Source organism: Mus caroli, unplaced genomic scaffold (assembly GCF_978045245.1).
Source record: "Mus caroli unplaced genomic scaffold, Mus_caroli_1 scaffold_8, whole genome shotgun sequence".
In the NCBI taxonomy this organism is placed as follows: Eukaryota; Metazoa; Chordata; class Mammalia; order Rodentia; family Muridae; genus Mus; species Mus caroli.
Window position 1 is genome coordinate 64,122,811 of NW_028227263.1, and position 26,607 is coordinate 64,149,417.

Consider the following 26,607-nt stretch of genomic DNA (forward strand, 5'->3'; position numbering starts at 1 on the left):
CTGTGCTTTCTGCTCTCTGTAGATGTTGCATCTACGTCTGTGCCTGTGGGTTATCTCTCCCAGGCATCTACTTAATTTTGCTATTGTCAAATAGCTTTAAAAGTATGATTCACAAACACATAAGGAATTGAGCTGTGGAATCAGTGAGTTTCTGTGATTGCTCCTTCTGTAACACATACAAAGGGCAATCTGGGATATCAACTCAACTAAGGGAGCTATGAAGCTAACAAGGGGACAGGTGAGAAGACAGCTCCAATGTTTAGCAAAAGCACAACACACAGAGAAGCCACCAAGGATTCTATTTGATACTAAAGGTGAATTTATTTTTGAATTAAGGATCATCAAAGGGAAACATTATCTCTCATATTATAAAAAAAAACAGTAGTAAAATACAGTACACAGGAATGCCATTTGAATGTTAACAAAATGAGAGTATGATAACAACTGAAAATAGGTTATTTTTTAATGTTAAATACAAAGGTGAAGCAGTTTAATAAGAAATTTTGTTAGTATGAAAAATATATGTCCCGTGTCTTTATTATATACTGTACAAAATAAAATATTGCACCTTGGAGTCATATAATAAATATATACAAGGAGTATTTTACAAATGATCTTTCTTTTAATTTAATAAGTTCAACAATCGTATGTGATTGCTGACTAACAACTCAAGGGCTGGTGTGCTCTTTCCTGTCCCTGTCTGTTCCAGACCACCAAACCCTCCACCTACAGTAGTGTTCATCCCAGTGTCGGTGAGGCTGAAGTTGGAATGTGAGAGAGACCTGTGCTCCGAAGATGGCAGAGAGGCTCAGCAAGCCTCTCTACAAACAAACCCAAAGCCACATTGTGCCATTCACATGTTGATCAGGAGGTAGGTCCAACACAACCTGCCTCAGGAAAGGTTGTGTGCCAGGAGGCCATGGGCACTATGTGTGCAAGCAGCCGGGACACCGAGTAAAGAAACAGGACCACTTATTTGGGGTTGTGCAGCATCTAAAGCTACAACTGGTAAAATATCATGGAAAGGTCCCCATAGCCAAATCAGTTGTAGGAGGTGAACTTGGATGCTAGCCTGACCCTTCCCAAGGAGCAAAAGTTTACTCAAATGTCATGAACAGCAGCCTTGGTTGGAGAGACCCAACCCTAAATGGTAGCCCTTAACTTTAAAGGAAGCCCTGGTCTTAGCCCTGATGTACCTTCCTTTCTCACCTAACCGAATCCTAGTGCTAGTCCAAGATGAATTCAACCCTTCTTTCCCAAAGCACAACCCAAATCCCAGCTCTAATTCCTAACCCCAAAATTGTTATTTCCGCCATAATTCTAATGGACTTTGGATTTATCTACAAAAATCGGCTCAAATGAAAATAATCATTTACCATAAACAATTCTTTCAACTATTACATTTTCTTATTTAGATTAATCTCTTATATACTTTCTAAAATAAAAATCCCCAGGAATATTACTGTGTGCATAAATTACATCTAGTAAGGCTTTGATCTCTGATTGTGTGCAATAGTGCTTAGATAAAGTTTCATTCACAGCTCTTAAAAGAAAGCTTTGAATATACTTCAACGTCAGTAGAAAAGGTTAGCTTTTCCTCTTCTTTGATTTCCAAGATGCCTTATTTGGCCACAGATGGGCTTCCGTAGTTATGAAAGTGGCAGCTGTACCTACTGTGTTTTCTTCCATAGATGCTTTAAGAGTGAAGACAATGTCATCTGTGGAGAGTCTTTGGCTCGGTTGGTGTTATAAGTTGTCCAGTGAGGCTGTCTCCTCTTCACATAGTAAGCATAAGGATCTATAGATATGCCATTAGTGCCAACATTTGAACGGCTACTGGCCAAAGCCTTTAAAACATAGATACTGCATAACTGTGTTGAAACCCTACAACTTGAGCGAAGTCCTCAGTTGCAGACTTCAGGATGTACCATACTTGGCTGGTCTACAAAGCACAGCAGGTGATGAGGTCCCGAGAGCAACACATTGCTGCTGATGCATTTGTGTTAGTCCTAAACTACATCCTTTATAGGAACTGGAATGAAAACAACAACCGCTGGAAAAATTAACCTTATAACATTGGATCGGGTCCTGTTTCTGCATTAACCTCCACTTGATCACAGTCTCCAGAGACTTTAAGAGTACAGGGTTTTGAACCAGGGATACTGGGAAAAGAGCCTCTTTAGCTTTCCCTTCTCACCACAGCAGCACCGCAACCTTGCCAAAGCTTTACCCTTCTTGACATGACTGGCAGCAGCTTTGTCTGTAGAGGGCCAGAGAGCACAGGTTAAGGTGCTTTACGAACATACAGTAGTGAGTTGTGTCCGTGCAGTTTCCTGAAAGAACAAAGAGAGAAAAGAATCCATAGCATGGGTTCATTAGAGCGTGAGCAAGAAAAGAGGCATGCCTGGGGCTCCTGCTCTGCACTAATGTTAGGCACACAGTGGGCTTACTTCTCCACAGGGCCACTGGCTTCCTGTGACACCCTGAGCACTCCTGTGGTCACAGGTCCTCTCACCCATGCGACTTCTCTCAGTGCTGAGGGCAGAGGTTACTTTTTGTAGGGTCATGGGCTCCTCAGACAATTTATGAATGTCACATACTTATCCCATACAAAAGTAACAGGCAGTTACATTCACTATGTAATTTTAGGACATTTGTTCACCTATATGAGCACCATTGGCTTGTTCTTAGCAGAGGAGACTGCAAAGGAAAATGTGTGTGGAATGGCTGCTACTACTTTTAAGAATCAATGCTGCAGCCCACAACCCCTCCCCTGGACAAGGAAGGCACATTAGTGTCCCGGTTTTGACCAGGCTTCTTGGGAACTGGTGATACCTGAGAGGGTACGTACTATCACAGGAAGGCCCGAGACAGTGCCTCCAGGCAGCTGGTTTCACCTGCACACAGTATCTGTCCGCCACAATTTTGCAGCTCCCTGTGTGAATGCAGTCGACTTTGCGAGACTGGAAGCCTCTGCCACAGACTGCGGTACAGGGATTCCAGGGACCCACACGCCAACATGCTTCACATGGCCCCAAGGTGCAGTTCCTTCTAAAGGCAGGTCTGAAATGGAAAAAAATATATATGTGTGTGTGTAAAATGGGAGAAGATGCCACTGTTTGGTGGCATTGATCAAGCCTTTTCTCCTTCTCTGAATTTAATGTACTAAAGGCGTCCTCAGAAAACTGATTTGTACTGTTCATGGCTGGCTAAGCAGAGTAGTGGGGCAATCTGACCATAATAAAGATAATTAGATACTTCAGAATACAGACTGTTCCCCGCATTAGATATGCTAGGAAGGCTCTGGAAATTGACAGAGACATTTGATTAAAAACGAAGACCTCCTAGAAAATAGTCATAAGCACTTATCTAAGGCTTAGAGTGTTAACCACATGGGTATAAAACAGAAGAAATGGGTGAGATGAAGTTGAAGCACGAAAAGAGGACCAGCAAGTGGCTGAGCTGCCACATGTGAGGCAGGAAGAGAGCAATGCTCTGTGAGATACCAGTGGTGAGTGCTTGCATGCAGGTGTAAGCAGGGAAAATCAATGGGGTGTGAAATCAACACAAAGGATTCCTGACCACCAGGGAAGGCGTTGGTCTTCCACTGATGGCCAGCACAAGTTCTATGCATCTTAGTGTGTTCTATCTAGAACCGAGGCCTGAACTGGGCATGGGGGAACATGCCTGTTAACTCCAGCTACTTGGGATTCTGAAGTAGGAGGGCTCAGAGGTCAAGTTCTACCTCAGCCACAGAAAGCACAAAGTTTAGAATAAGTAATTAAGTAATTAAGTAAGTAAGTAAATAAATAAATAAATAAATGCCCAGGGATATAGTTTGTTGTAGATCAATTATTTAGTATGCACAAGGCCCTAGGTTCAATTCCCAACAGTGGTGTACACACACACACACACACACACACACACATACATTTAACCCCTGCTTCTATGCCATACAGTTTAGAGTAATAGTGACATCATTATCCAATACCTGAGGCTGAGCATACCCTCACCCTAAAACATGACCAAAAAAAAAAAAAAAAAAAAAAAAAGACCAACCAACCAAACAAAAACACAAACCACAGCCAACAAGCTGCATGTTCCCAGGGACTTCCAATTTCAAATTAATGCATAACCCAAGAGTGGACTCTCCTGGCAATCTAGAGCAGATGAGTTTAGGCAAACAAGAGAGTTACTACTATGATAAGTCACTTGAACATCGTTCACAAGCCTTATGTTGCTGTTACTAAGCCCTGAAAATACTGCACTATGAACAAGAATGCATATGCCAGCAACCCCATCTGCCCAGTGGTGTGTGGTCATAGTTACATCCAGGCCATGTGTAGATTTGTAACCAGTGAGTACAGAGACCAAATATATTTGGAAAGTGGAGTCTAAAACATAAAGAAACTAGTGGTGGCCGATGTTTGGAAAGATCATGACCTCAGAGGACAGCATCTCATCAGATCCACTTTTAGGGATTTTTTTTCCTGTTCCCTAGGACATATTGCCATGGAAGGTATATGCAGAAGGTAGGAGACAGTCTCGGTTCCCAAAGATGACTGGGAGAGGGTCCTAAAGTGAAGTGATTCAGTAGTGAATCACTACTGGGAGAGGGTCCTAAAGTGAAGTGATTCAGCCTTTCTCTTTGAAATCTGGAAGATGTGGAACAAGACATGAAGCTTGTATAATAGTGTCTGCCACATAGACCAGAAGGTGGAAAGCTGTTTTTAAAAAAAGCCAATAACAAAGCCAAATACAAAAAGCTGCAGAGCTGAGAGAACAAGCCAATGACTTCCCTTTCTCCAGGTATCGTCCTGCTGGATCTGCTCAAAGCCCATTGGACACTCTGGTCATTACTGTAACTAATTTACAGTTTATTCAACATCTCTTCTAAGGGATGTTGAAATATCATTGGAAGGGTAAGAAAATGGAGAAACTTGTGACAACCTTGCTCATGAAGAAGAGTGTTACACAAAGTGGAAGCGATGCTTGGATTTGCCAGTAGGCGGAGACACCATCAAAGGGTTTAACTAGGAAACCATGCTCTCCTACCAAACTGGTTATAAATTTTTAAAAGAGGAGCCAGGGAGGATTGTCCTGTTAATTTCTTTTGTTTTCCCCAGTGGGTATAAATCTTAATTCCCAAAAGTTGAGTCACTTTGACCAACAGTGAAGACTGAATACTCCCTAGCCTTCTCCTGCTGCAGAGGTCAGATATCTTAAAAAACAAAAACAAAAACAAAAACAATTGAACACACATTCAAAGAATAAAATTAACAGGGTAGTAAACAGAGGATATAAAAGTGTTAGGTGATCCATCTTATTAATAAGGCTTTGCTTTCTCTGCAGAAATTCTTCAAAGTTGGCTTCTGTTGTTTCCAATCTAAAGAGTTTCCTCTTGGTTGAAGGCAAGTCCTTTCTAAATACAAAGGATGAGAGGTCCAGGGTGCTGTTGAAGCAACAGGAGGCCAGGACTTCTCACTGGCTGAAAAAGATGCAGAGGGGCATCTATTTTGAGAGCAGGGACAAAATGGCTTGGAATGGGGACATCCAAGTCAAATGGAGACTGTACAAATAACACTATTAATACAGTTGGGTCTCATGTGTTTACCAATGTATGATGGCAGTAGGGATCCTGAAGTGACTAATCTACTCATTTGCCTCTCACTCTATCCCTGCTTCAAATAATCCTTGTGCCACCAGGAAGATCAATTCTAAGGGCTGTCAATGGGGCCCAAGCCTGGCTATTTACCAGAAATAGACACAAGAGGACAAAGATCTAGGCCTTCCCAGGATTTTCTGACTCCTAGACAAGGCTGGAAATAAAAAACAAGGTTTTAAGCTTCAGAGAAACTCTCCTCAGCAGCTCTCTCTACTAACCAACTTAATTCTCTATTCACAAACCACCAGACAGACATACGAGGCAAAGTAACATCATAACTCGAAAAACAGCAGGTTATGATATAGGTCAGCCAATCTGGCAGATAAAACCATACAAGTGGGCCACAGGATTTTGAGACTGCTGGTGAGTGGAACACAGCTTCTGCTCCAGTCCAATCACGCAGGACCTGAGACTGCTCTCGTTGGGGAGAGAGAAATCCGGCCTACATAGGGCCACAAGCCTCTTCCGGTCAGAAAAGCAGCAGGGTAGCTAGGGCGCAGGGTCGGCTGACACTCGCCAGCTACCCACAACACCCGCCACAGGATCTTAAGACTTCTGGAGAGTGGAACACAGCTTCTGCTCCAATCCAATTGCCCGCGGGACCTGAGACTGCATTAGTTAGGGAAGCGGAAAACCGGCCTGAGTAGGACCACAGGCCTCTTCCGGCTGGACCAGCACCGGGGTACTGCCAGCTACCCACGACCCCCGCCACAGGATTTTGAGACTGCTGGTGAGTGGAACACAGCTTCTGCTCCAATCTTTAAACAGTGACAACGACAACAACTAACCCCAGAGATTACCAGATGGCGAAAGGTAAACGTAATAATCTTACTAACAGAAACCAAGACCACTCACCATCATCAGAACCCAGCACTCCCACTTCGCCCAGTCCAGGGCACCCCAACACACCGGAAAAGCTAGACACGGATCTAAAAGCATATCTCCTGATGATGGTAGAGGACTTCAAGAAGGACTTTAATAACACACTTAAAGAAATACAAAGGAACACTGGTAAACAGGTAGAAGACATTAAAGAGGAAGCACAAAAATCCCTTAAAGAATTGCAGGAGAACACAGCTAAAGAGTTTCAAATCCTTAAAGAAAAACAGGATAACCTAATCAAACAGGTAGAAGTCCTTAATGAAAAACAGGAAAACACATCCAAACAGATGATGGAAATGAACAAAACCATACTAGACCTAAAAAGGGAAGTAGACACAATAAAGAAAACCCAAAATGAGGCAACACTGGAGATAGAAACCCTAGGAAAGAAATCTGGAACCATAGATACAAGCATCAGCAACAGAATACAAGAGATGGAAGAGAGAATCTCAGGTGCAGAAGATTCCATAGAGAACATCGGCACAACAATCAAGGAAAATGTAAAATGCAAAAAGATCCTAACTCAAAACATCCAAGAAATACAGGACACAATGAGAAGACCAAACCTATGGATAATAGGAGTGGATGAGAATGAAGATTTTCAACTCAAAGGACCAGCAAACATCTTCAACAAAATTATAGAAGAAAACTTCCCAAATCTAAAGAAAGAGATGCCCATGAACATACAAGAAGCCTACAGAACTCCAAATAGACTGGACCAGAAAAGAAATACCTCCCGACACATAATAATCAGAACAACAAATGCTCTAAATAAAGATAGAATACTAAAAGCAGTAAGAGAAAAAGGCCAAGTAACATATAAAGGGAAGCCTATCAGAATTACACCAGATTTTTCACCAGAGACTATGAAAGCCAGAAGATCCTGGACGGATGTTATACAGACACTAAAAGAACACAAATTCCAGCCCAGGCTACTATACCCAGCCAAACTCTCAATTAACATAGATGGAGAAACCAAAGTATTCCACGACAAAACCAAATTCACACATTATCTCTCCACGAATCCAGCCCTTCAAAGGATAATAACAGAAAAAAACCAATACAAGGACAGGAACCACGCCCTAGAAACAACAAGAAGGTAATCCCTCAACAAACCTAAAAGAAGACAGCCACAAGAACAGAATGCCAACTTTAACAACAAAAATAACAGGAAACAACAATTACTTTTCCTTAATATCTCTTAATATCAATGGACTCAACTCCCCGATAAAAAGACATAGACTAAAAAACTGGCTACACAAACAAGACCCAACATTTTGCTGCTTACAGGAAACTCATCTCAGAGAAAAAGATAGACACTACCTCAGAATCAAAGGCTGGAAAACAATTTTCCAAGCAAATGGTAGGAAGAAACAAGCTGGAGTAGCCATTCTAATATCTGATAAGATTGACTTCCAACCCAAAGTCATTAAAAAAGACAGGGAGGGACACTTCATACTCATCAAAGGTAAAATCCTCCAAGAGGAACTATCAATCCTGAATATCTATGCTCCAAATACAAAGGCAGCCACATTCATTAAAGAAACTTTAGTAAATCTCAAAGCACACATTGCACCTCATACAATAATAGTGGGAGACTTCAACACACCACTTTCACCAATGGACAGATCATGGAAACAGAAACTAAACAGGGACACAGAGAAACTAAGAGAAATTATGAATCAAATGGATCTGGCAGATATCTACAGAACATTCTATCCTAAAACAAAAGGATATACCTTCTTCTCAGCACCTCATGGCACCTTCTCCAAAATTGACCACATAATTGGTCACAAAACAGGCCTCAACAGATACAAAAATATTGAAATTGTCCCATGCATCCTATCAGATCACCATGGACTAAAGCTGATCTTCAATAACAAAATAAATAATAGAAAGCCAACCTTCACGTGGAAACTGAACAACACTCTTCTCAATGATACCTTGGTCAAGGAAGGAATAAAGAAAGAAATTAAGGACTTTTTAGAGTTCAATGAAAATGAAGCCACAACATACCCAAACTTATGGGACGCAATGAAAGCATCTCTAAGAGGAAAACTCATAGCTCTGAGTGCCTCCAAAAGGAAACTAGAGAGAGCACACATTAGCAGCTTGACAACACACCTAAAAGCACTAGAACAAAAGGAAGCAAATTCACCCAAGAGGAGTAGACGGCAGGAAATAATCAAACTCAGGGGTGAAATCAACCAAGTGGAAACAAGAAAAACTATTCAAAGAATCAACCAATCAAGGAGCTGGTTCTTTGAGAAAATCAACAAGATAGATAAACCCTTAGCCAGACTCACTAGAGGGCACAGGGAAAGCATCCTAATTAACAAAATCAGAAATGAAAAAGGAGACATAACAACAGATCCTGAAGACATCCAAAACACCATCAGATCCTTCTACCAAAGGCTATACTCAACAAAACTGGAGAACCTGGATGAAATGGAGAAGTTCCTAGACAGATACCAGGTACCAAAGTTGAATCAAGATCAGGTTAATGATCTAAACAGCCCTATATCCCTCAAAGAAATAGAAGCAGTCATTAATAGTCTCCCAACTAAAAAAAGCCCAGGACCAGATGGGTTTAGTGCAGAGTTCTATCAGACCTTCAAAGAAGATCTAATCCCAGTTCTTCACAAACTATTCCACAAAATAGAAACAGAAGGTACTCTACCCAACTCATTCTATGAAGCCACAATTACTCTGATACCTAAACCACAAAAAGACCCAACAAAGATAGAAAACTTCAGACCAATATCCCTTATGAATATTGATGCAAAAATCCTCAATAAAGTTCTTGCTAACCGAATCCAAGAACACATCAAAACAATCATTCATCCAGACCAAGTAGGTTTCATCCCAGGGATGCAGGGATGGTTCAATATACGGAAATCCATCAACGTAATCCAGTATATAAACAAACTCAAAGACAAAAACCACATGGTCAACTCGTTAGATGCAGAAAAAGCATTTGACAAGATCCAACACCCATTCATGATAAAAGTCTTGGAAAGATCAGGAATTCAAGGCCCATACCTAAACATGATAAAAGCAATCTACAGCAAACCAGTAGCCAACATCAAAGTAAATGGTGAGAAGCTTGAAGCAATCCCTCTAAAATCAGGGACTAGACAAGGCTGTCCACTTTCTCCATACCTATTCAACATGGTACTTGAAGTCCTAGCCAGAGCAATTCGACAACAAAAGGAGATCAAAGGGATACAAATTGGAAAAGATGAAGTCAAAATATCACTTTTTGCAGATGATATGATAGTATATATAAGTGACCCTAAAAATTCCACCAGAGAACTCCTAAGCCTGATAAACAGCTTCGGTGAAGTAGCTGGATATAAAATTAACTCAAACAAATCAATGGCCTTTCTCTACACAAAGAATAAACAGGCTGAGAAAGAAATTAGGGAAACAACACCCTTCTCAATAGTCACAAATAATATAAAATATCTTGGCGTGACTCTAACTAAGGAAGTGAAAGATCTGTATAATAAAAACTTCAAGTCTCTGAAGAAAGAAATTATAGAAGATCTCAGAAGATGGAAAGATCTCCCATGCTCATGGATTGGCAGGATCAACATTGTAAAAATGGCTATCTTGCCAAAAGCAATCTACAGATTCAATGCAATCCCCATCAAAATTCCAAATCAATTCTTCAACAAATTAGAAAGTGCAATCTGCAAATTCATCTGGAATAACAAAATCCTAGGATAGCAAAAACTCTTCTCAAGGATAAAAGAACCTCTGGTGGAATCACCATGCCGGACCTAAAGCTCTACTACAGAGCAATTGTGATAAAAACTGCATGGTACTGGTATAGTGACAGACAAATAGACCAATGGAATAGAATTGAAGACCCAGAAATGAACCCACACACCTACGGTCACTTGATCTTCGACAAGGGAGCTAAAAACATCCAGTGGAAGAAAGACAGCATTTTCAACAAATGGTGCTGGCACAACTGGTTGTTAACATGTAGAAGAATGCGAGTCGATCCATTCCTATCTCCTTGTACTAAGGTCAAGTCTAAGTGGATCAAGGAACTTCACATAAAACCAGAGACACTGAAACTTATAGAGGAGAAAGTGGGGAAAAGCCTTGAAGATATGGGCACAGGGGGAAAATTCCTGAATAGAACAGTAATGGCTTGTGCTGTAAGATCGAGAATTGACAAGTGGGACCTCATGAAACTACAAAGCTTCTGCAAGGCTAAAGACACCATCAATAAGACAAAAAAACCACCAACAGATTGGGAAAGGATCTTCACCTATCCTAAATCAGATAAGGGACTAATATCCAATATATATAAAGAACTCAAGAAGGTGGACTCCAGAAAGTCAAATAACCCCATTAAAAAATGGGGCTCAGAACTGAACAAAGAATTCTCACCTGAGGAATACCGAATGGCAGAGAAGCACCTGAAAAAATGTTCAACATCCTTAATCATCAGGGAAATGCAAATCAAAACAACCCTGAGATTCCACCTCACACCAGTCAGAATGGCTAAGATCAAAAATTCAGGTGACAGCAGATGCTGGCGAGGATGTGGAGAAAGAGGAACACTCCTCCATTGTTGGTGGGATTGCAAGCTTGTACAACCACTCTGGAAATCAGTCTGGTGGTTCCTCAGAAAATTGGACATAGTACTACCGGAGGATCCAGCAATACCTCTCCTGGGCATATATCCAGAAGATGTCCCAACCGGCAAAAAGGACACATGCTCCACTATGTTCATAGCAGCCCTATTTATAATAGCCAGAAGCTGGAAAGAACCCAGATGTCCCTCAACAGAGGAATGGATACAGAAATTATGGTACATTTACACAATGGAGTACTACTCAGCTATTAAAAAGAATGAATTTATGAAATTCCTAGCCAAATGGATGGACCTGGAGGGCATCATCTTGAGTGAAGTAACACAATCACAAAAGAACTCACACAATATGTATTCACTGATAAGTGGATATTAGCCCAAAACTTAGGAAACCCAAGATATAAGATACAATTTGCAAACGCATGAAACTCAAGAAGAATGAAGACCAAAGTGTGGACACTGTGCACCTTCTTAGAATTGGGAACAAAACACCCAGGGAAGGAGTTACAGAGACAAAGTTCGGAGCTGTGATGAAAGGATGGACCATTTAGAGACTGCCGTATCCAGGGATCCATCCCATAATCAACTTCTAAAAGCTGACACCATTGCATACACTAGCAAGATTTTGCTGAAAGGACCCAAATATAGCTGTCTCTTGTGAGACGATGCCGGGGCCTAGCAAACACAGGAGTGGATGTTCACAGTCAGCTATTGGATGTATCACAGGGCTCCCAATGGAGAAGCTAGAGAAAGTACCCAAGGAGCTAAAGGGATCTGCAACCCTATTGTTGGAACAACATGATGTACTAACCAGAACCCCGGAGCTCTTGTCTCTAGCTGCATATGTATCGTAAGATGACCTAGTCGGCCATCAATGGAAAGAGAGGCCCATTGGACTTGCAAACTTTATATGCCCCAATATAGGGGAATGCCAGGGCCAAAAGAATGGGAATGGGTGGGTAGGGAAGTGGGGGGCGCTATGGGGGACTTTTGGGATAGCATTGGAAATGTAATTGAGGAAAATATGTAATAAAAATATTAAAAATTAAAAAAAAACAAAGAAGTGAAAGGCACGTGACACCTCACACACAAGCACAGCCCTTGGAAATCTCCATATACAATTCAAATCAAATCTACTCTTCCATTTCACTTCCATATCCTTTGTGTAAGATCCAAACTGATCAGAGTCAGAACCTCCACGCCTCCTTTTCCTTCTTTTATATTTTCTGCTTCTTTTGCTGATTTTAATTGAAACTGTAAGGTTTATCCAAGGACCATAAGGATTTAATATATAATAAACATAATATAATAATTTAATTTATCATACATTCAATATATATGAGAGAGAGAGGAAGGGAGAGACAGATAGAGAGGGGAGAGAAGGAAACAGAGAGAGAGAGAGAAACAGAGAGAGAGAGAGAGAGAGAGAGAGAGAGAGAGAGAGAGAGAGGAGAAAGAGAATGCAGTGAAGAAGGAGGACGTGAGTTGAGCACATAGCCCACATTAAAGGTTTTGGTGAGCCTTCATCAGTAGTAGTGGACTAGGTTTGCATGTGGACCACTCCCTTGATATGTAGCATGGAGACTGGGCTGGTAAAAGTCAGGATGGAGAGGGGGAGACCAACATGATTTCTGTGCTGCTAGACCACATAAGAGGTGATGGTACTTTGGTAAGGGTGATGGTGGGTGAAATGAAAAATAAAAGGAAGGTGGATTCAAGAAGGGGACCACAAGGGATCAAAATGTATATAAAATGTTACAGAAAACAACTCTATAACACTGACTGAAAATTGAAAGATTAAGAGCCTATCAATGTCAACGAGAATGGAGATAATTCTCATATTGTTTACATAGTTTGATGGTAACTTGGAAATAACTAAATGGACATGCGTATGAATTCACTTTGATTTCTAAATGTCTACCCCATAAAAATGTAACTCTCTGAGCATAAAGACATACATTCTAAGAAGATTACTGCAACATCTGTTTGTAAAAGCAAAAAATTGAAGCAATATACCACCAAAGAAACGGCGGAATATTAAATATCATGCTTAAATAGAATAAGGTCAAGATGTGCTAAGATACAACATGTTTATAATCTATTCTTAAATATAAAATCAGGTTATAGAAAAATATGTATATTATGTTCAAATAAAAGGTTCCATCCACATAAGCATTTGTGTTGTAAAGATGCCTTTATGACTGCAAAGGAAAACATCTGGGATGGTGCACATCTGTGTGTGGTCTCTATCTTCACAGTAAAGCAGGAAGCTAAGTTGTCTGTGGAGAATGAGGGCAGCTGCTCCAAACACTTTCCATTTGAGGAGAATGGTTCTGGCTTGAAATCACCTTGTGGGAATAGAAAATATTGCTGAATCTACATCGCCAAACCTTACTGAAGGCTCAGAAGAGTAACCAAGCCAACAGTCAAGGTCATTCCACTTCCTTCAGCAGGATGCTGTGTGGGGGGCATTAAGAAAGAATCAGATACAGGGTGTCCTTTATGACCAGGAAGGCTCAGGGACCAACACGAGGCTCGCTAATTGTAATTCAAGTTGAAGTTTACATGGATGATAATATTCCACTTGCAGACTGAGACACTCAGGTGTTCGAAGGTCACACAATAAAGAATGATGGAATGAAAGTTTCCTTGTGTTGAATAACTTGCAAGTTCCCTCACACTTGCTGATGGCTGAGATGTTATTACCTAAGGTAGCAGAGCCAGCTAGCAGAGGGAGGCTGGCCATCCAGATACTCTCCTGAGTCAAGCTCAAATCTACCACCTGTCCATTCAGATTTTCATGCAAAAGAAAAAACAAACATCCCCTTTGAAAACTAAAATGTTTATTTTTATTCTCTGCTATATCATTATGCTAATATCCAAATCAACACAGCTTCTAATAGGAATAAATCACTCTTATTTATATAAGTTATAAATATATATTATACAATATATTTATAATATACTATATATTTATATAAATTATAAGTATATCCTACATAATATATTCATAATATATATTTATATATAAGTATATACATATATAAATAAATATATATGTTTTAAAATCTATTTTGGGTGCAACGTTTTCCCCCTTTAGAGTATTTATTGGCCATATTTCAGTATAATGTATACTATCGAGGATGGCACTAAATAAATCATAATTGAATAGGAATTTTCAATTATGACAGAAACAAAGAATAATTCCATTTCAGGCAGTTTTGTCCCCTGGAGGTCCCAGGGGAGGTGCATGCTGCGCTGGGGTGGGGTCAGTACCTCCTTCTGTCCTCACAGTCAGAGCTGGAGCTGTTGTGGGCACAAGCAGGGTGGTGGTGCTGCATCCTCGTGGCATGGCTCATGCAACGTCCAGGACACTAGAACAGAAGGAAGCACAGAACAGTGTCTCAAGTGCCCTGAGTGCTCAGGCTCACTGTGTGTACTGAGACCTGAGCTGAGGTGGACCAGCCAAGGACAAGCTCCAGGGACCAGCTGTCCCATGGTGAGTTAGAAGAGGTGGATCATAGCTCTGTAGACAGACCCACGCTTCTCCCCAATTCTTTATCCCCTGAAGCTCGGGAAGAAGGGAGAAGGGTGGGATCAATTCTGAATTATTAGGCTTAAGTATGGAAACAGATATATTTAAACCAAGAAGTGAAGGCCAAGTTTGGTTTTTTCTGCTCTGAGCAAAGATGGAGGCACCTGTGCTAAGGCCCGTTCAGCTACAGGAGAAGCGATTCAAGTCTGATTTGCAGCCCTTGAAGTTTTGCATAGCCATAATGCCTATTCACTTTCCTCATAATCATATTATGCATGGAAAAGTCTTTTACATTGTTATTACTGTACAAGGAGCTCCCCAGCCAGGGCAGAAGTGTGTGGAGTACGTTCTAAGTGAATTCTGATTTTGCCTACTTCTTTTACCTTACTTAACCCATTTCAAACAATCTTTTAAACTCATAGCTGTAGTTCATTGGGCTTTAATTCACTGGCCATGTAATTATTAATCATTTAAAACACACATTGTAATGGCTTTCAGGTTTGCCACACCACAGCCAAGTTTGGAACATTATCATCATCTATCACAGAAACCCAACAGCCCTCTGCAGTCACCCCTCCATTCCCAGTCCTGGGCAGCCACAAAGCTGCCTTTTGTTTGACTGATTTACCTACACTAGACACAATGGTGGAGTTCTCTTCCATTATTTGTCCCAAGACTCTCAAGGTCTGTCCACGGTGTAGAATGTGCCAGTCCCACATTCCTTTTCATGGTATTTGTTGTACTAACAGGCCAGAGCTCAGGTACTTCTGCACTTGCTTCATCATGTTGGCGGTGGTGTTACTGTTGCCTGTGCTGTTTCCGCTGTTTGGTTATCATGAGTAGTTAGGTCATCACATTCATCGGTAAATGTTCGTGTGGTGTTTTCACTGCTCTTGGATACACACCTAGCAAGGAAGCTGCTGGGTCCTCCTCAGTCATGTTCAACTCCCCAGGAACCTGTGGGTTGTTTTGCAATGGGGCTGCACCACTGCGCCCCACCTACAGTCCTACAGGATCTACTTATGCATTTTCTTGTTAAACTATCTGTTTTTAGGCTAGTTCTGCAAAAACTACTGTAAAATGGCACATCATTATGGCTTAAGTTGATGAGCATCTTTTGATGTCCTCCTTGGCCATCTATTGCCTTTGTCAAGAGATGTCTATTTAAACCCCTCATTCATGCTTTAATTAGATTGTGTGTGTGTGTGTGTGTTTTAACTATTGAGTGGTGGCTTTTAAGATGTATTTTAGATATAAGTTCCTTTCTAGAGATGTGTCATTTAATTGTTTTTCCTACCCTATGTATCTGTCAGTGTCTTGGTGGTAACCCATTGTAGCATAGATGGTTTAGTTTTGATATGATTCAAGTTATTCATTCTTGTTTTGCCTATGTAGTTGGTGTTGTATATAAATGTCATTTCCTACAGTGTGAAGAATCATGTCTTCCCCCCTACATTTCCCCCCCTACATTTTATAGCATTGACTCTTAAATGCCCTTGATGACTTTTGTGATGTTGGTATTCCCTGTAAGCAGAGAGTATGGCTTCATGTCTTTTTGTGAGTTCACAGTTACCCTGCAGCATTTGTTAAAGGGGATTGTTTCCTGTGGTTACTGGTGACACCAACCACTGACAGGAAACAACTTAAGTGAGGAAAGTCCTTTGTTGTATATATTATGGCTTCCTGTTTTTTGTTTTGTTTGTTTTAATGGGATTTCTGAGTGTGTGAACAAGTTTCTGAAACTGTATCTATTTCTTGTGTCTTTACTTGGGCTCTGTTCCTTCTGTTTGTTTGTTTCATCCTATTACAATATGTTAGTTTTTGTTTTATCTTATTATATTTTATGCATTACAGTACTATACCCTAGAAGCATTTTAATTCCTAATGAGAGACAGAAATGAGTTGGATCCGGATGGAAGGGGAGGTGGCAAGGAACTTGAAAGAATACAGGGAGAGGAAACTGTAATTAGGATATATTATATGAGGAAAAAAATCTATTTTCAATAAAAGGGAAAAACTGTGGCCCATTACCAGGTTTTTAAGGTATACGATACAGCACTGTTAGGTATAAATATTTATTAGCATTGTGGCTCATCAGAACATATTTATCTTCTAAAACTTTGTACTCTTTAAAATCACCTCCTATCCCCTAGTCACTCAGCTACTTAAAAGGTCTACTCACTGCTCATGAAGTTGATTAGATTCACATATAAGTCTTTGTCTTCTGTGCCTGGATTACCTTATATGATACAGCCCATCAAACTCATCCATGTGATATAAGCATATTATATCTCTCATTTGAATACTGAACAAATACTTTGTTAAGCATTCTAAAACAATTTTAAATTTAAAGTTCATTAGCAACAAATTGCTGATTATAGATAACACAGCCAACCATAAGGTTACCTGGTTTCCTGGGTCGATGGCCTGTTGAACACATGGACGAATGGAACATGGTTTTCTCCCTAGAGGCCTGTCTTTAGGAGCACATGCCCTTGGGGACACCGCCTGTACAGTCCCATTGGCTTTTGTCTGCTTGCATGTCACTTGCCGACTGTGAAATCCTTCACCACAAGACACCGAGCACTCTGACCACACACTTGTAAACCACCTAGGAACAAAAACTGCAGGACCTTAGTCAAGACTGTCACAAAAAGGCTGATGTGTTGATCCTAACACTATGGTGGTGTCAGGGAGTCACATGTCTCCCAAGGACAGGGCAGCATAGGCGACTCCCAGTCATCGTCCTCTCCTCTCCCCAGGGACAGCAGTGTCACTAGGTAGAAAGAACCAATATAATGATGAGTGTGCCACCTACAATATTTAGTGGAGAGTTATCACTGTGAACCCCAAAAGGTTAGGTTCCTTGTGGACTCTGTCATAAGACTTAGGCTTTCTGAAGGGTGACTCTTAGTGTGACATGTTCCATTTAGAAATGACAGTAGTTACTAAAAGATATGGCATCTAGTGGTCCTGCAGCACCAACAGGCCTTCAGAACAAGCCACAAAGCAGCTGTGACAGAGCCTGGCACAGTGACTCTGCTCCTCACACTCTTCTGAGACATGGGCAGCCACCTGCTGTGTGGACTTTGGTATAGGAAATGGAACCATGTAACAGGAAGATTCTCCTGTTTTATCAGTGTGTGTGTGTGTGTGTGTGTGTGTGTGTGTGTTGCACTGTTGGGGACTGAACCTAGGGTCTTTGCATATGTGTGCTTGCCATAAGAGCATGTTGGATCTCCTGGAGCTGGAGTTACAGGGTGTGAGGTCATGGATGGAGGTACTGGACACTGAGATGAGGTTCTCTGCAAGAGCAACAAGTCTCTTCATTGCTGAGCCCGATCTCCAGCCCCCAACTCTCCATTTATTTTGTTTAAATCAGAAAATTAGGGCTGAAGTATCACGCCTGCCTCACAGATCTGAACTAAAAAATACAAAAATATCTCTGTTCATTTGTGTGTGTGTGTGTGTGTGTGTGTGTGTGTGTGTGTGTGTGTGTGTGAGAGAGAGAGAGAGAGAGAGAGAGAGAGAGAGAGAGAGAGAGAGAGAGAGAAGAGAGAGAGAGAGACTTGGTCAGTTTTCTACTGGGCTATGTGCTGCTGGGTCATTTCCTTACATTGACACTTTCTCTAAGTACAGCTACTGAACTGTTAAACAGTCCAAATTACTATTTTTTTTAAAAATTTTTAAAAAAATTTTAAGTTTTTATATTATTTGATGTGTCTGGGTGTTTTGCTTGCATGTATGTCTGTTTACCATGTGAGTGCATGATGCATGCAGAGGCTGGAAGAGGGTATCAGATTCCCTGAGGGTGGACTTTCAGATGCTTGTGAGCTGCCACGTGGGTTCTGGAAATCAAACCTGGGTCCTCTGGAAGAAAAGCTGGTGCTCTTAACCACTGAGCCATTTTGCCAGACCCTATTGTACTTTTCAAAACCAGCAAAAACTAGTGTACTGTTAAGAAAGTGACTACACATACATACCTTGCTGGGCAATCCCGGATGTTACAGGACTGAAACCCAGCCAGCGGCTTCCTGGGAAGACCACACAGGGTTTCACTCACTTCCTGCCCACTGGTCATCACACACCGGGGCCTCTGAAGCCGGACCCCCAAGGGACCACAAGTGGCTGAACAGTGTGTCCAGTTACCAGGTTCCCAAAAATGTTCTGCAGAAAGGAAAGGAAATGTCACCAGCATGCCGAAATAGAAAGGATGATGATCTGGAGGCAACAGGGCTGAAGGCCACTGGGAGTTGTTCTGTGGTTAGCTATCTGCCTGCATTCTCATAGCATGAGCAGAGAAAGTCATTGCATAGTGTGAAGCTCCCTGTCTTTTGAGTACTATGGTACTCACTGACCAGAAATGGAGGCCAGAATGGGATCGCCTGGGAAACCGCTATTGTAGGTCCTCTAGATCTACCAGAAAAACCCAAGAGAGAGGGAGGAGGTACTGAGCAGCCAGCCTTTCTCCAGCATCCTCTAAGCAGAGCCAGCAGGACATGGGGGAAGGCCTCTCAAGGGGATGCCCTAGTGCGCTCCATTTTCCAAAAACAGGTCAGGCAGAGAAATGGAAGATGATTTAGCAGGAGGACCAGGGACCAGGGATTAAGCAGTAAGGTGAGATGCATTTGAATCCCAACCCTTACTTTTCCATTAATTCTTAACCCAAACATCACATCCATCCTAAAACTGCATAAATAATTCACTCTGGAGACATCTGGAAAGGTAAGAGTGGAGGCCTCCTTTAGACAAGCAGAAGCCAGGCAACCCCAGGAATCACAGCGTTTGTGTTACCCTTCCCTGCCGACACTTGGTAAAAGATGAGGTAGGACACCATGATGACAGGTTTGTGCATGGCCACAAAGCTCGCCAAATTTCCCTGCAATAATCATGAATAATTGATAGCTACCAGCTGTGTCCACAGGAGCTCTCGCAGGATGGAATGGTTTAACTTATTGTTTTCCATTCTGAGTTTTGAGTTTTTACCTTAACTTGCAAATGGCATCATTTGCAGAGCAGAGCCATAAATTGTGTCTCTAGTTGTCATTTCAGAATTCAAGTTTACTTAAAACAGTTTCTTCAAGATGGCCATTGACTGAAGCTCTCCAGAGTGGATGGATGGGTGATGACTTAGACACTTGAAAAATCAGGTTTTTTTTTTTTTTGACTCTTCCATGTTCTGTTATGAAGCTGTTAATTTTATTTTTATTTACAGAGTCAGAGAGGTTGAATGAAACTAAGTTACCTCATGTTTTTTTGTGTCAGCGAAACTGGAACCCACACATGTTTGACTCCATGTCTCAGTGCAAGGCAGCATGCATGTGCTTTTCTTTTGAAATGCTGGGCTTTTAATAAAGTATAATTTGTGTACAATGCTCAGATCTCAGTTTTATGAGCTTCACAACTGTCTGAACTCCTTGAGCTATGATCCACAGTAAGATGCAGACTATTTTTAACACCGTTAAAGCTTCAGTGTCTAGTCAGCCGCTTTCTCCTCCCAGGCATCTGCAGGTTTTCTAACTCTCAGCATACATTAGCTTCACTTCCTTCTGGGCTTGTGCATGTGTCTTCTTTTGCTTAGTGCATTATTTTCAGGATTAACTCATGTTTTGGGGAATATCAATATTATATTTTCTTTTACTATTGAATCATGCACAGTGTTTGAGTACTACCGCAGTCTTTCATTCTGCTGTCAATAGCTATTGTGGATAAGACTGAACATCCATGTACAAACTGTGTGTGTATGTGTGTGTGTGTGTGTGTGTGTGTGTGTGAGAGAGAGAGAAAGAGAGAGAGAGAGAGAGAGAGAGAGAGAGAGAGAGAGAGAGAGAGAGAGAGAGAGAGCATGTTTCATTGTGTTTGAATGAATAACCTGTGAGGTGAGTAGAATTTCTGGGCCAGGGATAGGTCTATGTTTAACAACAATTTGCCAAACAGTTTTTGAATGTGGTCTCAGCTTACTACCACATGGTGGCTTTAACTGAAATATTGCTTGCTGGAATTTAGTCCCTGTCTTTGGCTATTCTAGTAGGCCTGAACTTGAATCTCCTGGTTTTGATCTGCATCTTCCCATTGTTTCCTCCTTGTGTAGCAATTTCCTCCAAGGCTCAGCGAGACCCAGAAACTTCTAAAGGAACTTAAGTCTCTGAAAACAACCAGATGCATAAGACACCTCCTTCCCCAAGGCTATGTAAACATTAAGGTCTGCTGAGGAGACTCACACCAGTCTGTGAGACACTCAGACCTGGTGGGCTGCCCAAAAGTCCTGCAGTGAGCTTCAAGGTTCCAGCTGTCATGACTGCCACCATGCTGGTGTGGGTTTCCAGTGTCATAGCTGCCTTTGAGGCATCTCCACTCCTGCATGTAGCCCTCCCCACAGTCCTGTAAGTTAACTCTTTGGTTCACCAAATTGGGCTTTGTTGGTGTCCTCCCTTTGGTCTCTTGTCAGTCTATTCATGGTGAGTATCGTATCTGGGGACACCCCTTCATCACCCTGTTGCATTTGAGGGCTCCATCTCACCTGTTAGGTCTAGGCCTCCCCAGAAGGCCTGTTGTGACTACTGTCTCCAAACTTAGTCACCGCCAAATATTATACACCCCAATTGCTGTGATCATTTCACTCTTAGTGACTAACTACAAAGAAATACACACATTTATTTGTTTACTTATTTCCTCTTCATCTTTCCTACCAGAATGTCAACTCCTTATATACTGTCCTGTTCAACATGAGGACAGAGTATGGCACACATAATCATTGAAGTGACAATGGTTAGCCTAACACATAATTCTCTATAACATGCTAGCCCAATTATTCACTGAAGGGCTGCCATACTCTGCAGTGTGCACATTTAAGTGTTTATATACACTTCTGCATAGGTAGTTTGGGTACAAGGTGCCAAAATGATGTAAAATACTCCCAATAAGCCATGAGTTGTCTACAGCAAGGCTTATCCTTACAGCAGCACTGGCCTCATGAATATCTACTCTTTTATTAGTTGCAGGGGTTCTTTCGATCTTCTTGCCCATGTCAATTCAACATTGAAATGTCTACTCTCATTCCAGTTTCTCTTACTGGAGTGTCGTTCTTTCTTTTCCCAGAACAAGTGTCATGGCAGACACAAAAACCCAAGTGACATTTCCAGAAACAGGTTGGGCTCTTCTTCAGCAGCACCCTTGCACTTTGGACATGTTTTTCTAATGATACTCATTACACTGCCTCAGACTTGTTCATGAGTGCTGTCCTCTTAGACTGTAAGCTTCTCAAAGACTAAGTCATCTGTAGACCCCCAGAACTAGGAGGACAAACACTCATCACATATCACCGAATGTCCAACAAATAAATATTTGACTGTGTAATAATGGTAGCATTATATTTAAAAGAGAAGAAATACATGAGTATCTTAAGTAGTGGTATCAGGAATATGTGAGGCAGTGTTCATGGATGGCCTAACATCATTTCCCCTTCCAAGCCTCTCCCTTGTATCTCAGGAAGTAAGGCTCTTAGAAACTACACCTTCTAGATGCCCTACATGTGGGATATTTTATATGACATATTGTACCTCGGTGAGAAAATCCTCAAAATTTCAAATTCCCGAATGGCATAGATCTCATTGTTCTATATAATAAAAATATGTGGCCTGACAGTATTCTTGGTTTGTTCTCAGCCATCCCAACCTACTTGACTAGGAGCTGAAATCATCATCCGTTTTCCTAATTATCCTTCCTGATTTTCTTATCTCTACCTTACTCCCCTTGGTCTTCTGAAGAGGTTTGTTTACAAGCTTGGAACACCCGGTGACGCTATTTTGATCATGTACTAATGCATAGCAGGTAGGTAGGTATGGGAAATTTGTGTGCGAACAGAAGACTGAAAGATTTGATCCCATAACTCTTGAAAACCCTCCTCCTGTTGATATTTACTTAGGTGATGACAGTCTTGAAACTGGAAAATCAATATCTCTGTCATCACAAATACTCATGCGTATTAGGGATACGAGCTCCCTGAGCGGCCTCAAATAAAAACCTGTCCCACTGTGAAAGGAATAGGTTGAACTACCAAAGACCGAGGGCCAAGTAAGAAACGTAAGTGCCCAGGTATAGCTTCCATAAGAAAAGCATAGAGGTTGTTCACAGACAAATACATGGCTCAGAAAGAAAATATGCAAAAAGCCCAAACTCCAGACCTTGAGGCAGGGACTTTCCTGTTGAGTTGTTGCTGTTTATTCTGCTTCTGGGTGCCTGGAGAACTCGAGTTTTCTGTACCTTAGGGAATGCAGCCTTACTGCCTGGTTCTCTTCGTTCTGAGGAAACAACGTGTAGCGCATCTTACCAATCAAAAGCCATCAAATTCTCACTCCAGTTTCAGTGTTCTTGAAGACAGCTATGAAGAGGAAATGAACCTTTCGTAGTAATAGAGTTATGTGTGTTTATGGGTGCCCTTACACAGGTCTGGGGAGTAGGTGCTGTGTGTGTGTGTGTGGGGGGGGGGGGCGCAGTGAGGTGTTAAGGGTATTTATATTTGGAGTTATGTATTTTGCTAGAATGTGGCGTTGCTGCATGCTTATAAGGTCGGCTTTCCTTACAAGAAAGAAAAAACCATACATCCATCACTATTAGAAAAGGAACTGGAAGAAGCAGGTTGGTAAGACTGAGCCCCTCCCTCCTCCAGGAACTCTGGAATAGGAGAGTGAGTCACAGTCCACAGAGGGACTCATCTGGTGATGAGAACAGCATTTTAGGAAGGTTGTAAAGTTTGAGTTTCAGGGTTGATGGATAGTGGAGAGAAGCTAGTAACTGATCCCTCAGATAAGTGGCTAGCATTGGGAGCTGCTTGGCTCAGTGGGATTCTTGAAAAGAAGAAGGTCCTGGGCAGAACTGAGCTGACTGTACAAATTTAGGCCTCAGTATAAGCAGGAAAGAAAAATTAGCTGAAGGCCTTTGAAGAGAACATGAAGAATTCATTCCAGTACTGGAACACTTTGATGAGCTGCCAGAGTTATCAACTTTGAAGCCTTCAGGTGCCTGCAGAGGTTCTTTGAGAAGATAAAAGTTGCCCTGATTCCCATCCACCCTGCAAGACCAGGAGGACACCAGGAACAGAACTGACAAAGGATGCTATACATTTTGACTTTAATTCCTCTGTGACTTTCCAGTTTCCTAAATTAAAATACTAATAACCATGTTCTACTCTGCGTTATTCTAAATGCCAGGGGAGTTAACAGAGGCAAATATTCACTCTAAGTAGAGAAGGATGGCCCACTGCTATTGTTCTGAGGCAGTAAGATGAAGAGTTTGGAGCCAGCCTTGGCTACCTAGCAACATACTGTCTCCAAATCCCAAACAATAAATAAGTGCCAGTGTTGCATGACAGCCATTCTGACTACCAGCTGAGGCACCTGCATTTCTTTGTGTGTCTAGGCCTTCTAATTGCTAACAGGGAAGGCCATGGGGAAAGCTCTGTCAATGACTCTTAAATCTCATGCTGGACCCTTTTGTAGTCCAACTGCATTCAGTAACCAACATATGTAACACTCACACCTGGGTTAGGTGCTGGAGAACGAGAGATGATAAATGATCCCCAATGTCCATCATTGACTTCTGTGGTCTATTCTCAACTGATTCCAAGCTCTAGAGGAAACAGGGGTGTCACTGGTTGAATCTTACAGCTCATTTTGTTGAAAAGAATGGATGGACTCCAAATATCACACCCAGGAGGAAAAAGAAAGCAGTCTAACATCCTGTGTTTGCCACTGGGGTTGAAGCATTGAGAAACTCTGGCATAGCCTTCCCCATCATAACATTATAAAGTTATTCTATACTTGGTTGACTGCCATGCTCCATACTGTGTTGTTTCCTCAGCAAAGCAATGGAAATATCAGATGCTTCCTACCTCTGAGGGGCCTATAATTTTGGTTAAGGAACTAGATGCAAAGGAAGGAACTGTTGGAAAGCAATATGCGTCAGGATCTGACAGGTCTTAAATAGAGATCATAGAGTTTCTCTTTTTCTTTCCTTTTTTTTTTAAAATTTGGCAAAGTATTCAAGTAGTAGGTAAGCCTTCCAGGGGCTTTCTGGATTAAGGTGGTTGGTGTTTGTAAGAAAAGCAGTGAAGGATGTTTCTTGCAGAGAGAGAAATATGTCTGGAGGCCCCAAAGAGGAGAGGAAGAAAGAAAGAAAGAAAGAAAGAAAGAAAGAAAGAAAGAAAGAAAGAAAGAAAGAAAGAGGGAGGGAGGGAAAGAGAGAGAGAGAGAGAGAGAGAGAGAGAGAGAGAGAGAGAGAGAGAGAGAGAGAGAGAGAGAGGAAGGAAGGAAGGAAGGAAGGAAGGAAGGAAGGAAGGAAGGAAGGAAGGAAGGAAAGAAAGAAAGAAAGAAAGAAAGAAAGAAAGAAAGGAAGAAAAGGAGAGAAAGAAAGAGAGAGAGAGAGAAAGAAAGAGATATGATAGATAGATAGATAGATAGATAGATAGATAGATAGATAGATGATAGAGTCTGCATGTATGTTCCAGTGTGTGTGCGTGTATGTGTGTTTCACAGGACCAGAAGTCATCTTGACTAAAACAGACCTCAGTATAGTACACCATCATAGTTGAGAGCTAAGACATAGAGGCAGCATATGAAAAGTCCTAATTCTGGGCAGAAAATTGCATGTCCTTTAGGCAGAAGAATAGCTTTGGAGTCACCAATTTCTGAAGAAAGAACCAGTATGGTATGTGTTAGAAGTGACTTTAGGTAATGATGACTGGGGTAAGAACTCTGAAATGCCTGTGCCATCCACACTTTTGACTCCAGGGTCAGCAACTCTGGGCCTAGCTTTCTACACATTGCAGGAGCCATTGGGAACAATTAGGATGGGCACTTACCCAGCAAGCGGAGGCCAGAGGTTGCCACTGCTTTCCCAAGAGCATTGGTGGCTGTGCAAAGGTAGGTTCCTTCATTTTCGAGGGAAGCACTCTGCAACAACAGGGATCCATTGAAAAGCAAGGAAACATTGTCACTCAGAGATCCTCCTCTCTTCAACCAAGTTACATTAGGCTGAGGGACACCTTTGGAACAAAAACAAAGATGACAAAGGCAATTCCTTTAAGAACAGGGCCACAGAACTATGAGACAAATACCATTTAGTGTTTGGAGCACATGTCAGGAAGTGAGCACATCATAGCTAATAGGAAATGGCTGGTTCTGTTTTTATGGCATGTGTATGAGGAATTGTGGCACAGCAAAGGCTTTGGTCCATGGGGCACCACATCTGTTCATGTATTACATTAGGGGATAGGAGCCAGTAGGATTACTTTAGTCTGGGAATAGAGGCGACTTCGAAGTTGGGCAAATCAATGAGAAAATGGTTAAAAAGGAGTTGATGAAGCTAAGAATTCCTACCAGTTGTAGTTCCAAGAAGACTTAGGAAAACATTATACATATATACATACACATATGCATATATGTGCATATGTGTATGTGAGTGTGTGTTCATTCTTTTATATTTTCCTTGGAGAAATAGATTTTTTTCATTAATGAGCTTTATTAAAAAGTGTAATTTTAGAGAACAAGAGGAACTGCTAAGTTTGAGCCTGGGTCAGTGCGGCAGAGGATTTAGGGAATATCACAGGAGCCTGGATACAGAGGAGGATGCAAGAGCTGAAAAATTTTCTTCATCTACATCTTGATGAGTCTTAGCATTCTGTTTAGTGATTCAACCTCAGAACAATTTCACTTGATACTTAAGAGTGAAGGGTGCCTCAGGTAGTACCTGGGAATGAACTACTAGCTGGTTAGAGGGGTAGCCTCTCCTCCTAAAGTGCTCAGGGATGGAGAGCATGCAATGACTCTCTGAAAAAAAGTCATTTCATTACTATTACCATGACATGTGCAGAGTACCTTGCAGCAGGCAGAAGGCACAGCCCACGAGCCTAGTGAC

General features: G+C 41.6%; 1 protein-coding gene across 2 annotated transcripts in view; it reads right to left on the minus strand.

Annotated features, from left to right (window-relative positions):
- Positions 1-306: 306 nt before the first annotated feature.
- The window catches only part of Adamtsl3 (ADAMTS like 3), a 282,049-nt gene continuing 255,748 nt past the window's right edge, over positions 307-26,607 (minus strand). The window contains exons 24-30 of one of the 2 annotated variants that reach the window (XM_021167800.3): positions 25,553-25,735; positions 22,878-22,994; positions 18,678-18,861; positions 17,101-17,305; positions 14,436-14,533; positions 2,852-3,063; positions 307-2,333 (exon numbers count right to left, since the gene is read on the minus strand). In XM_021167800.3, the coding sequence (XP_021023459.1) occupies positions 2,227-2,333; positions 2,852-3,063; positions 14,436-14,533; positions 17,101-17,305; positions 18,678-18,861; positions 22,878-22,994; positions 25,553-25,735 (1,106 nt within the window). In that variant the 3' untranslated portion in view covers positions 307-2,226. Of the gene's footprint in view, positions 2,334-2,835; positions 3,064-14,435; positions 14,534-17,100; positions 17,306-18,677; positions 18,862-22,877; positions 22,995-25,552; positions 25,736-26,607 lie in introns of both variants that reach the window. The other variant, XM_029480045.2, reaches the window with a different exon arrangement.